This window comes from Leucoraja erinacea, chromosome 38 (genome assembly GCF_028641065.1).
Source record: "Leucoraja erinacea ecotype New England chromosome 38, Leri_hhj_1, whole genome shotgun sequence".
In the NCBI taxonomy this organism is placed as follows: Eukaryota; Metazoa; Chordata; class Chondrichthyes; order Rajiformes; family Rajidae; genus Leucoraja; species Leucoraja erinaceus.
In genome coordinates this window covers 10,775,129-10,788,305 of record NC_073414.1, presented here as the reverse complement: position 1 = coordinate 10,788,305, position 13,177 = coordinate 10,775,129, and the positions used below count along the sequence as shown (strand labels likewise).

At 42.4% G+C, this 13,177-nt stretch overlaps 1 protein-coding gene across 5 annotated transcripts in view; it reads right to left on the bottom strand.

Annotated features, from left to right (window-relative positions):
- Nucleotides 1-13,177, bottom strand: part of LOC129714278 (ryanodine receptor 1-like) — a 525,269-nt gene that overhangs the window by 390,740 nt on the left and 121,352 nt on the right. For all 5 annotated transcript variants that reach the window (XM_055663830.1, XM_055663832.1, XM_055663834.1 and 2 more), the window contains exons 19-20: nt 8,735-8,927; nt 577-793 (exon numbers count right to left, since the gene is read on the bottom strand). In XM_055663830.1, the coding sequence (XP_055519805.1) occupies nt 577-793; nt 8,735-8,927 (410 nt within the window). The remainder of the gene's footprint in view (nt 1-576; nt 794-8,734; nt 8,928-13,177) is intronic.

Here is a 13,177-nt window from a genome sequence, read left to right as displayed (position 1 = left end):
ATACGCAAATTTGGCCACAAAACCTTCAATCCCCGGTCCAAATCTGAAAAAACCTTTGCCACAGAAGGCTGTGAAGGCCATCAATGGATATTTCTAAGGCAGAGATAGATAGATTCTTGATTAGTATGGGTGTCAGGGGTTATGGGGAGAAGGCAGCAGAATGGGGTTAGGAGGGAGAGATAGATCAGCCATAATTGAATGGTGTAGAATTGATGGGCTGAATGGCCTAATTCTGCTCCTATCATTTATGACCTTACGATATGTCTGTAATTATCAGAGCCATTCAGAAAGACTGCAAAGGCCTTTCGACAGTACAAGATGTCAAAAAACCAATACGGAAGTCAGTCTGTGCGAATGGCAAATGGGGTAGGTGCGGAAGTGGAGATGTGTGGAGGAGTTATTTACAAACCACAAGGCGAACATTGTGGGGGACTCTGCCAAAGTAAAAGTTATTACTTTTGCAGTCAGGAGCTTCAAAATCTGATTAAGTAATGTATATTTTTGTAAATGTTTGCATATACAAAAAATCAAGAAACACTGAATTTATTTAAAAGTGGCCAATAGATAAATCCTTACCTGCGCTGTATCCACAGGAGACGGAGCAAATTCAGTATGTGACAGTGATTGTACAGGGCCCAAAAGATTTCGAATGCCATCAAAATCATGCTTATATTGTTTGATGGGCTCTATTCTCATTCTTTCCTTTGGTAGTAGTGCTTCATAACCAGGAGAATAACCAGGTGGAGGCATAAACTTGAATTCCCCATGCCTACCACCTAGTAAAAATCTGACCCTACACACAAAAAATAAATTAAAATAACATTTAACGTCAATGTGAAATAGCCATGAGTGCAAATTCCTATTTATAGATCTTGTTGATATAAAACATCCCCCAACTAAAACTGTGAGCAATTAATTGCTGTTTAGTCACAGTATGTAGTTATTGAATCTGGAGATTTAAAACTTTGAATAAATCCTGGTAAGTTTTTTTTTCCAATTGACAGAAAGCACTTTTCCACAAAAAGATATGCAGATTTTTATGACGCAGCATAAGAGAATGTTATTGTTAATATTCTTTGTCAGAAACAGTCTCACTGGACAATGCTAAGGAAATTGGCAAATCAATTTCTTAGAAATATAGAGTAAAATAAATCTGCTAACTTTTCATGGAACAAGATTGTATTGAGTTGATTGTTCAGGACTGATTGGAATCTGAAAGGATTCAGTGGACAATTGCAAAAAATGACAATTGGAGCTTCCAATATATTTCCCCAGTTTAATTACTGGGGATTTTTTAGTACAAGATCTAAATGAAATCATTCTACCATTTTGATCCTGATGTAATCTTAATCAACAATTGTTTCAGGAACACTGGAAAAATCAGCACAAGGTGGGGCCTAAACAAGTTTTTGTTTCCTATTATGGTCTGATTTTCACTATCATGGTATGGTTGCCTTATAAAGGGTCTGCCAGTCAAGGATAGGCCTTGTCAGCCACCACAGGAAATGCAACCACAGACAAAACCCTCCCCTCTCGAAGCCGCAGGTGAATGTCAAAGCTTCTCTCGTAGATCTCTCATCATCTCTCATAGATAAACAGATGTCATCTAATATAGTACTATTATGAACTGGTTACCTAGTATTACTGATAATTTATATTATAGATTATTGTTTATTTATTTGTGGCATTGTTGCATGGATGTGTCTGTATAGCTGCAGTATTTAAGAATTTCATTCTTACATTCCCAGTAAACATTAAATACGTAGGAAGGAACTGCAGATGCTGATTTACACTAAAGATAGACACAAAACGATAGAGTAACTTAATGGAACAGGCAGCATTTCTGGATAGAAGGAATGGGTGATGTTTCGGGTCGAGACCCTTCTTCAGACCAAGAGTCAGGGGAGTGGGAGAAACAGAAATAAGGAAGGGTAAGGTGTGAAAGCGGACATCAAAGGAGATGGTGCTCAAGGCAAATGTCGAATAAATCATTGTTAGCTAGGAGAACGGGGCACTGAAGCATACAGAGATCAAGTTTAATCGGGGGGCAGTCAGACTGGACGGAAAACGAAGGGGGAGGGATGGAGAGAGGGAAAGCAAGAGTAATTAAATACATGTGAAGGAAGGAACTGCGGATGCTGTTTTAAACCGAAGATAGAAACAAAAAGCTGGAGTAACTCATCGGGACAGGCAGCATCTCTGGAGAGTAGGAATGGGTGACGTTTCGGGTCGAGACCCTTCTTCAGATTAGTTAGGGGAAAAGGAAACGAGAGATATAGACGATGATGTAGAGAGATAAAGACCAATGAATGAAAGATATGCAAAAAAGTTACAATGATAAATGAAACAGGCCATTGTTAGATGTTTGTTGGGTGAAAACGAGAAGCTGGTCTGACTTGGGGGAGGGGGTAGGGAGAGAGAGAGAGAGAGAGAGGGAATGCTAGGATTGCTTGAAGTTATAGAAATCAAAGTTATAGAAATAGGAGATGCTGTTCCTCTCAATTTGCATTTACCCTCACTCTGACAATGGAGGAGGCCTCTGACAGAGAGGTCAATGTGGGAATGAGAAGGAGAAGTAAAGTGTTTAGCAACCTGGGAGATCAGGTAGGTTCAGATGGACTGAGCAAAGGTGTTCAACTAAACGATCACCCAGTCTACGTTTGGTATTCACATCTTGAACAACGGATACAGTCGATGAGTTTGGAGGAGGTGCAGGTGAGCCTGAAAGGACTGCTGGGATCCCTGGACAGTAGTGAGAGGAGGTATAAGGACAGGTGCTGCATCTCCTGCATTTGAAAGGGAAGGTACCTGGGGAGGGGGTGGGAAGGGAAGGAATGAGTTAACCAGGAAGTTGTGGAGGACTGAATGAACTCCAAAAGAACCTTGACAGAAATACATAGAACAAATAATATTCAATATGTTATAGAGAACCAGTGTAGATGAGCTGAAAGGAGAAGAAAACGTACAACACTCTCTGGAACACCTAAGGGGTAAATACAAATTTATTGTGGAGACACAAGAAACCTATTGTGCTTAAGGGAATCAATATCACATAAAAGATTTAAGGTTCATGGTTTAACTGTGACAGTTATATGAATTCAGCACTGGCTTACTAATAAAAGACTGAGGGTTGCAGTGGAAGGACAATATTCAGACCGGAGGCCTATGGCCAGTGGGGTTGGCGCAGGGAACTTTTCTGGGACCTCTCTTGTTCATGATATAAATGACTTGGATAGACAGAAAATGCTGGAGTAACTCAGCAGGACAGGCAACATCTCTGGAGAGAAGGAATGGGTCAAAGATAGATAAGTCAAAGAGATGCTGCCTGTCCCACTGAGTTACTCTAGCATTTTGTGGTCTATCTCCGATTTAAACCAGCATCTGCAGTTCTTTCCTACACTAAATGACTTGGATATATACGCAGCTGGGTTGGTCAGTAAATTGCAAATTACATTAAGATAACGGGTCGTGGACTGTGATGAAGCCTGTCATCCCCGCCAGCTTGATCACCAAACTCAGTGGACTTGGCATCTCCACCTCCCTCTGCAACTGGACATCCTCACTAACAGACCACAGTCTGTTAGGGTCAATAACCTCACCTCCTCCACTATAACACTGAACACCGGAGTGCCACAGGGCTGTGTGCTCAGCCCTCTCCTCTACTCTCTCTTCACCCACGACTGCATCCCAAAGTACGGATCCAATGCCATTATTAAGTTTGCTGACGATACCACGGTAGTAGGACTGATCAGCGACAACGATGAGTCGGCCTACAGGGATGAGATCCAGCACCTGACAGCCTGGTGTGCCAACAATAACCTCGTCCTCAACTCCAAAAAGACGAAGGAGATTATTGTTGACTTCAGGCAGACCAGAGGAGGCAGTCATACCCCCATCCATATAAACGGGACTGAGGTGGAGCGCGTCTCCAGCTATAAATTCCTCGGAGTACATATCTCAGAGGATTTGTCCTGGTCCCTCAACACCTCCAAGCTGATCAAAAAGGCACAGCAGCGCCTTTACTTCCTGAGGAGGCTCAAGAAAGCCCACCTGTCCCCCCGGATCCTGACCAACTTTTACCGCTGTACTATACAGAGTATCCTGACCACCTGCTTCACGTTATGGTACAGCAGCTGCACTGCTGCGGACAGGAAGGCACTACAACGGGTGGTGAAAACCGCGTAGCACATCATCGGTGCCCCGCTCCCTGCCATGGATGCCCTCCACCGAAAACGGTGTCTGAGACGGGCTGGGAAGATCATCAAAGACCCCTCACACCCCAACCATGGACTGTTTGCCCTCCTCCCATCAGGGAGGCGGTACAGAAGCCTCAGGTCACGTACTAGTAGGATGAGGAACAGCTTCTACCACAACACAATCACATTGCTGAACTCGGAGTCCCGCCGATAGATTTTCTCTGGTCCCTCCGTCCCCCATTGCTTAATTATTCTGTATTTCTTGATTATTCTGTATCTTCCCTCTTTCTATTTTTTTTGTTTTCTTTATGTAGAACTACTACGGACTGACGCAAAACTGCATTTCGTTGTACTGATACTTGTATTTGTGCGATGACATTAAAGTTGAATTGAATTGAATTGAATAATTGTACAGCAGGTTATGTGTCAGCAGCAGAAATGGGCGAAGAAATGGCAAATGGAGTTAATCTGATTAAGTGTGAAGTTTTGCTTTGGGAGGTCAACGCAAGCAGAAAATATACAATAATTGCAAGACCCTTAACAACATTGATGTACAGAGGTATCTTGGGGTCCAAGTCCTTAATTCTCTGAACATGGCAATACAAGAAGATAGAATGATGAAGAAGGCATATGAGTATGCTTGCCTTCATTGGTCGGGACATTGAGTATAATAAACAATAGACAATAGATACAGGAGTAGGCCATTCGGTCCTTGGAGCCAGCACCGCCATTCAATGTGATCATAGCTGATCATCCGTAATCAGTACCCCGTTCCTGCCTTCTCCCAATATCCCTAGAGCTCTATCTAGCTCTCTCTTGAAAGTATCCAGAGAAAGTATCCAGCCTCCACCGCCTTCTGAGGCAGAGGATTCCACAGACTCACAACTCTGTGTGAAAAAGTGTTTCCTCATCTCCGTTCTAAACGGCTTACCCCTTATTCTTAAACTGTGGCCCCTGGTTCTGGACTCCCCCAACATCGGGAACATGTTTCCAGCCTCTAGCGTGTCCAAATCCTTCATAATCTTATATGTTTCAATAAGATCCCCTCTCATTCTTCTAAACTCCAGAGTGTACAAGCCCAGCCGCTCCATTCTCTCAGCATATGACAGTCCCGCCATCCTGGGAATTAACCTTGTAAACTCCCTAAATAACAAAAATGTTCTTCCTCAAATTTGGGGCCCAAAACTGCACACAATACTCCAGATGTGGTCTCACTAGCGCCAAGAAGTATGATGCAGCTTTAAAGGACTTTTGCGGGGCAAGTTATTTTTACACAAAAGGTGAGAAGTGCCTGGAACACGCTGCCAGGGATGGTGGTGAAGGCAGAATAAGTGCATGAAGAGATTTACTATATACACTTAATATAAACCCAAACACAGATTAGTAAAAATGTCATTGTTCTACCTGGGACATATGACAATAAAACACTCTTAACTCCCACAGCTATCTAGACTACACTTCTTCCCACCCTGCCTCCTGTAGAGACTATCCCCTACTCCCACTTCCTCTGTCTACGCAGCATCTGCGCCCAAGATGAGATGTTCCATAGCAAGATATCTGAGATGTCCTCATTCTTTAGGGAACGGGGCTTCCACTCTTCCATCATAGATAGGCCCTCACTAGGGTCACCTCGATATCCCACATCTCCGCTTCCCCCTAACCGCAACAGGGACACCCTAGTCCTCACCTTTCACCCCATCAGCCACCACATACAGCACATAATCCTCCTGCATTTTCACCACCTCCAATGGGATTCCACCACCAGCCACATCTTCCCATCTCCCCCCTTTCCGCTTTTCACAGAGACCGTTCCCTCCACAACTCCCTGGTTAACTTGTCCCTTCCCACCCGAACCACCTCCTCCACAGGTACTTTACCCTGCAACCACAGCAAATGCGACACCTGTCCCTATACCCCCCCCTTGACTCTGTGCAAGGATCCCAACAGTCTTTTCAGATGAGGCAGAGGTTCATTTATACATCCTGCAACCTCATCTACTGCCCACTGTTCCAGTTGTGGATTCTTATATATCGGTGAGACTGAGCGCAGGCTCTGCGATCATTTCGCTAAACATCTCCGCTCAGTCCGCCTAAACCTACCCGATCTCCCCGTTGCTAAACACTAAATTCCTCCTCCTATTCCCACACTGACCTTTCTGTCCTGGGCCTCTTCCATTGACAGAGTGAGGCCCAGCTCAAATTGGAGGAACAACACCTCATATTTCACTTGGGCAACTTACAACACTGCGGTATGAATATCGACTTCACTAACTTCAAGTAACCTTTGCATTTCCTCGCACTCCATCCCTCCCCCCTTCTCAGTTCTCCGACAGGACATTTACATTTTATCTCTGTTTGCTTTGTTGTTATGTTCTCCTAGCTAACAATGATCTATTCTACATTTTCCTTGATCTGCATCCTCTTTGTCTCGTTTTCACACCTTACATTGCTTTATCGCTGTACCTCCCACTCCCCTGATTCAGTCTGAAGGGACTCGACCCGAAACGTCACCCATTCCTTCTGTCCAGAGATGCTGCCTGTCCCGCTGAGTTACTCCAGCATTTTGTACCTATCTAAGGATGTTTATCCAGAGAAGGGGTCAAAAACCAGACGCATTGGTTTAAGGTGAGATGGCATAGGTTTAATCCATTTGGCCCACAATGTCCATACTAGCTCTCTGGAAACCAGTCCCTTCAGCCCACAACACCCATACTAACGTTCCAGAAAGCCCCCCCCCCCCACCCACTGGCCACCAATATTGGAATTGGTGGAGAGATGGAATATTGCGTCGGGGGACCAGCCCTCCCGTGTGATGTTGGGACCCAACGGGTCCCACTTAGTCTAGTTAGTAATATAGTTGTGTATAAAGGTTCTCTAAGTTTCCTCCCTTTCTCATCTTCTTCCACAGCTGTTCACCACCTGGCCAGTGCCAAGCATTGCATCCTCACAAAGGCAATTGTTCAGCATTGTAAGATCACCATCATTTTGTTAAGTAGCGCAGGGTTCCTCCAATGCAGTCTCAACATGGTCTGCTTTGTCATTACACCTGGCAACTTAACTTATTATTTTGCTCACTGGTATGGTAATTCCACCAACTTGTAATTCTAATCATCCAGTAGAATTCCTTGGTTTATCCTGGTTCGCTCAAAGATAATGAAACTATTTACTAAGATGCAGTGTAATAAAGTTTGAGACATAAAAGGCTGCAGATGCTGAAATCTTGAGCCAAAAAAAAACTGTTGGAGAACCCAGCAGATCAGGCATTAACTGTGGAAGGAAATGGATTGACGATGTTTTGGGTCAGTCCCTTCTTCAATAGAAATCTACTTGCGATGGCAATGTAGTCTGTATTTTGCTCCAGCATTGCTGTCACAAATTCGAAAGATTGCAGATTTCAGTGAAAACATTCTTGCTGACCAGCCTTTTGCACTTCCTTTACCCTCCTTTTACAGAAAGTCACTTGCTCTGCATACATTGCAGAGCCAGAACGTTCACTGGGAATGGGTACAATATTCCTACCCTGTATATTTCAGCTGCATATTAGCTAAGATGCTACTACCTTCACCAATGTGACGTAAGTAAGTAAGTTTTATTTATATAGCACGTTTTAAGTCAACTCGCATTGACACCAAAGTGCTTTACATAAAATAAATAATAAGTTTCCATACAAACCATAGAAAAAGGTTAAAAAAATTTAAAAACTGGACACAACGCATTATAGAGTTCAACACAAACGTCCCCCCACAGCAGAATCAAAGATTTCCACTGTGGGGAAAGGCACCAGAAAGTTAAGTCCTCTTCCTCTGTGACGTAGACATGACTCTGGCCAAATATGCGTCCATTTTTGGAATAACACAGTATCTATAATGTCTAAAGAAGTTAAACATTATAGGCCACAATTTAAGAATAAACAGTAAGCCATTTAGAACAGAGATGAGGAAACACTTTTTCACACAGAGAGTTGTGAGTATGTGGAATTCTCTGCCTCAGAAGTAGAGGCCGGTTCTCTGGATACTTTCAAGAGAGAGCTAGATAGGGCTCTTAAAGACAGCGGAGTCACGGGATATGGGGAGAAGGCAGGAACGGGGTACTGATTGTTGATGATCAGCCATGATCACATTGAATGGCGATGCTGGTGCGAAGGGCCTACTACTGCACCTATTGTCTAACATTATAAATATTAATAATCAGTTATGAAATAATTAAAATAGCACAGCAAAAAAAAAGCTCTTTTAAATAATTTTAAGCCAATGAAGTGGCGAATCTATTTTGCAAAATGATTTTGTATTCAAATTCAAATAGTGTTATCAAAATTTGGGTAATAAAGTTTTGAATTAAAACTATATTTTTTGAATAACTTTCAAGCAAGATGTTGATTTCATAATTAAACACTCTAAATGACTAAGTTTACAGCAGTAAAATTAGCCTCATATCAATGTGACAAGAAACTTTTATTTCACATGATCTTCATATATTTATTGCACCTTTAAATCATAAAATAATTATTCATTAGACAAACTTAACAATCAGAAAACGTACCTGACTCCTGCAGAAAAGCTAACCACAGGGAAAAAGAGGCCATCCACATTAAAATTTTCAAACATGCCTTGCACAGGATGACCATTGATCCGGAGAGAGATACTTGGAACACTCAAGTCAAGGCAGCAACTAACAACATCATCAGCAGCAAGCAAGTGTGCATCAGGAGCAGCAACTGCCTTGGCAATATGTCCTGTAAACCCAAAACAAAAGGAGTAATCAGATTTTCTATTTTTAAAACATTCTATTGATATCCTTGCAAATAGTTTTTATTCAAGATTTCATTTCAGATGTATTTTAAAAAAAACTAAATGAAAATTATTGTATTGGCAATGTGTAATAGATACTTATCAATCTGTAAAAGGGAGTATATCTGATATCTGAATTGATCTATTGACCAAATATAAATTTTTTTAAAGTTTTTATTCGAAATTGGCCCGACTTGAACCTGCTTCAGCAGAATCTGCCCATTTTCCCAGAAAAGTTAACTCAGAAGAAATAGGATCAAACCATTTAAAACTGGTTTAATCAACCTGCAGTATTTCCCCCATGTGATGACATTAGCAGTATGCATTTTGATCACATTACAATGGAAATTAGACTTACAACCTTAACTTAAGCATAAGACAAGGAACACTTCACAATGAGGGTGGAGAATTCTGCACGACTTGAAAGAACATGATTAGAATGCAGCTGTTACATGTTGTACATTAGAGAGTACCTCTGATGTGATTTTTTTAAATTTCTTGTCAGCACAAAAGGTACAGCAAAGATAGCTTTGTTACTACCTTTAGCATCTCTCCCATTCATGATAATTCAGGTCAGCTCATTCTATACTCTTCAATTTTGTTAAAAAAGAAAAAGCCTTTTCTAAAATAAAGGCACGATGAGTTGTCATTAAGCAACTATCATTTTTGTCATCTAAAAACTGACAATCCTCACCTCAGAGCTCCCACCTCAAACATTTTTTTTCCTGCTTTCCTTTAGCTTATTTTCACTGGTGCTAATAATAGTTCTCGCATTCTCTCTTCAGTTTTAATTTGTTATACAAAAACATGCAATTGCTGGATGAAACAGACAAAGTGCACAACTGTTAGTCCTTTATATCTTAATCAAATGGCAATTCTTCAATACACAGTTATTTAGTAAATTGGAGACAAAATTTGCTTAGATGACAGAGGATAATAGTAGCAGTAGTAGTCTGTGACCAGCAGCGTCTCGCAACAACCATCACAGGGACCTCTGTTGCTTGTAATATTAATGAAGTGAATGAAAACATAGATGGTCTGATTAGCAGGTTTGCGGATGACATGAAAATTGCTGGAGTTATGAATAGCAAAGAATATTGGTCAAAGAATATAGAAGGATATAGATCAGTTGGACATTTGGGCAGAAAGTTAGTAGATAAAATGTCATCATGATGTGTGCAGCTCTATATTTGGGGAGCAAAAGGAAAATATACAGAAAAAGGATCAATGATGAAGAACTATCTTAGGATGCAAGTCCCATAGGTCCCAGAAATTGATCACACGTGTACATAAGGCAGTGAAGAGGGAAGGCGTAGAGCACACTTACTTCCCTGGTTGAGCTACTGAAGTATAACAGTTGGAAAGTCATGTGGTGGCTGTATAAAACTTTGGTTAGGCCACATTTGGAGTACTGTGCCATTCTGGACACTACATCAAAGGAAGAGTCTGAAGACTGGTGAGAATGTAGGATGTTACATGGATGGCAGTTCCTAAGCTAAAAGGAAAGTTTGAGCAAACCTGAATTGTTTTTGCTGGAGCATCAGAGGTCGAGGGTGGTCCTGCTATAAGTATTTAAAATTATGAGGGCCATAGGTCAAGTTGATAGGCAGTCTTTTTCCCAATTTGAAAATGTCAAATAATAGAGAACATAGCTTAATAGTCAGAGGAGAAAGTTTAAAGTAGATTTGCAAGGCAATGTCTTTTATTTACACAGTGTTAAGATTTCTATAATGAGTTGTCAGTGGATGTGGTCTGAACTAATATTATAGCAATGTTTAAGAGGCATTTAGACAAGCACATGAACAGACATTGATGAGAGGATTTGGATCACATGCAGCCAGATGCAATTACTTTAATTTCACATGATGGTGAGCATAGACATAATGGGCTGAATGACATGTTCCTTGCAGTACTTTTCAATGTTTTCATCATCCACCTGCTCCATCGTTCATATGCTCACCTGGATAAGGCGGGAAGCACTGTGAGAGTCTTGGTTTTTTTACTTCTCCAGTGCTTTGAACACCATCCGACCTGCACTGCTACGGAGCAAACTGACGAAGATGCGGGTGGATCTCCATTGGTGTCGTGGATCACCAACTATCTGACTGGATGACCACAGTATATCAGGCTACAGAACTGTGTCTCGGACATGGTAGTGAGCAACACAAGGGTCTCACAGGGGACGGTCCTAGGTCCCTTCCTGTTCACCATCTACACCTTGGACTTGGATATAACTTTGGTCTCCAAATCTGAGGAAGGACATTATTGCCATAGAGGGAGTGCAGAGAAGGTTCACCAGACTGATTCCTGGGATGTCAGGACTGTCTTATGAAGAAAGACTGGATAGACTTGGGTTATACTCTCTAGAGTTTAGGAGATTGAGAGGGGATCTTATAGAAACTTACAAAATTCTTAAGGGGTTGGACAGGCTAGATGCAGGAAGATTGTTTCCGATGTTGGGGAAGTCCAGGACAAGGGGTCACAGCTTAAGGATAAGGGGGAAATCCTTTAAAACCGAGATGAGGAGAACTTTTTTCACACAGAGAGTGGTGAATCTCTGGAACTCTCTGCCACAGAGGGTAGTTGAGGCCAGTTCATTGGCTATATTTAAGAGGGAGTTAGATGTGGCCCTTGTGGCCAAGGGGATCAGAGGGTATGGAGAAAAGGCAGGTACGGGATACTGAGTTGGATGATCAGCCATGATCATATTAAATGGCGGTGCAGGCTCGAAGGGCCGAATGGCCTACTCCTGCACCTAATTTCTATGTTTCTATGTCTAACTCTTGCCACTTGCAGAAGTTTTCAGATGACCTTGCAATTATAGGCTGCATCAGTGAGGGAAGCTGAATACAGATGTGTAGTCAACAACTTTGTTGAGTGGTGTGGACTGCTCAACACTAACAAGACTAAGGAGTTAGTGGTGAATCTTAGGAGGAGAGGAACACCTATGTCCCTTGTCTCCATCAATGGTGTGGATATACAGTTTACCAAGGAGTACAAATACCTTGGAGTGTACCTGGACAGTAAACTGGACTGGTCCAGGAACGCTGAAGCCCTGTGCAATAAGGGACAGATCAGGCTGTACTTTTTGAGAAGGCTCCGCTCCTCCAACGTCTGCAGTAAGATGCTGCATATGTTCTACCAGTATCCAGTGCCATTTTCTTCACTGTAGTGTGATGGGGCAGCAGGGCCAAGGCGACACACAACGCCAATAGGATTAACAAACTCATCAGGAAGGCTGGTTCCGTCCTGAGTTGGATTCATCGGTGGTCTTGGAGGGGAGGATGCTACTCAAACCATGGCGCATCTTGGACAATACAGCTGACCCCATCCATGACACATTGGTCAACCTGGGGAGTATCTTCAGCAACAGACTGGTTCCACCTGTGTACAGAATACCACAGGAGATCCTTCCCTGTGACTAGCAAACTGTACAACTCCTCCCCCGTCTGTCGTGGGGTAGACTGACTCCCCTTCTGCGCAACCCCATCCCCAAATCTTTGCACACGCCCAATCCTTTCCATTCGTCACTTTCATTTCATGTTTCATGTATCTTGTGTTTTATGACTGTTGGCAGATCTATAAAGATCTATCGTATTATATCATATCGTTTCAAATATAGATACAAAAAGCTGAAGTAACTTAAGGAAGTAACACCAGAAATAGTGGATTTTCTGAAGTATTGCATACAGTTTTGGTCTCCAAATCTGAGGAAGGACATTATTGCCATAGAGGGAGTGCAGAGAAGGTTCACCAGACTGATTCCTGGGATGTCAGGACTGTCTTATGAAGAAAGACTGGATAGACTTGGTTTATACTCTCTAGAATTTAGAAGATTGAGAGGGGATCTTAGAAACTTACAAAATTCTTAAGGGGTTGGACAGGCTAGATGCAAGAAGATTGTTCCCGATGTTAGGGAAGTCCAGGACAAGGGGTCACAGCTTAAGGGTAAGGGGGAAATCCTTTAAAACCGAGATGAGAAGAACCTTTTTCACACAGAGAGTGGTGAATCTCTGGAACTCTCTGCCACAGAGGGTAGTTGAGGCCAGTTCATTGGCTATATTTAAGAGGGAGTTAGATGTGGCCCTTGTGGCTAAGGGGATCAGGGGGTATGGAGAGAAGGCAGGTACGGGATACTGAGTTGGATGATCAGCCATGATCATATTGAATGGCGGTGCAGGCTCGAAGGGCCGAA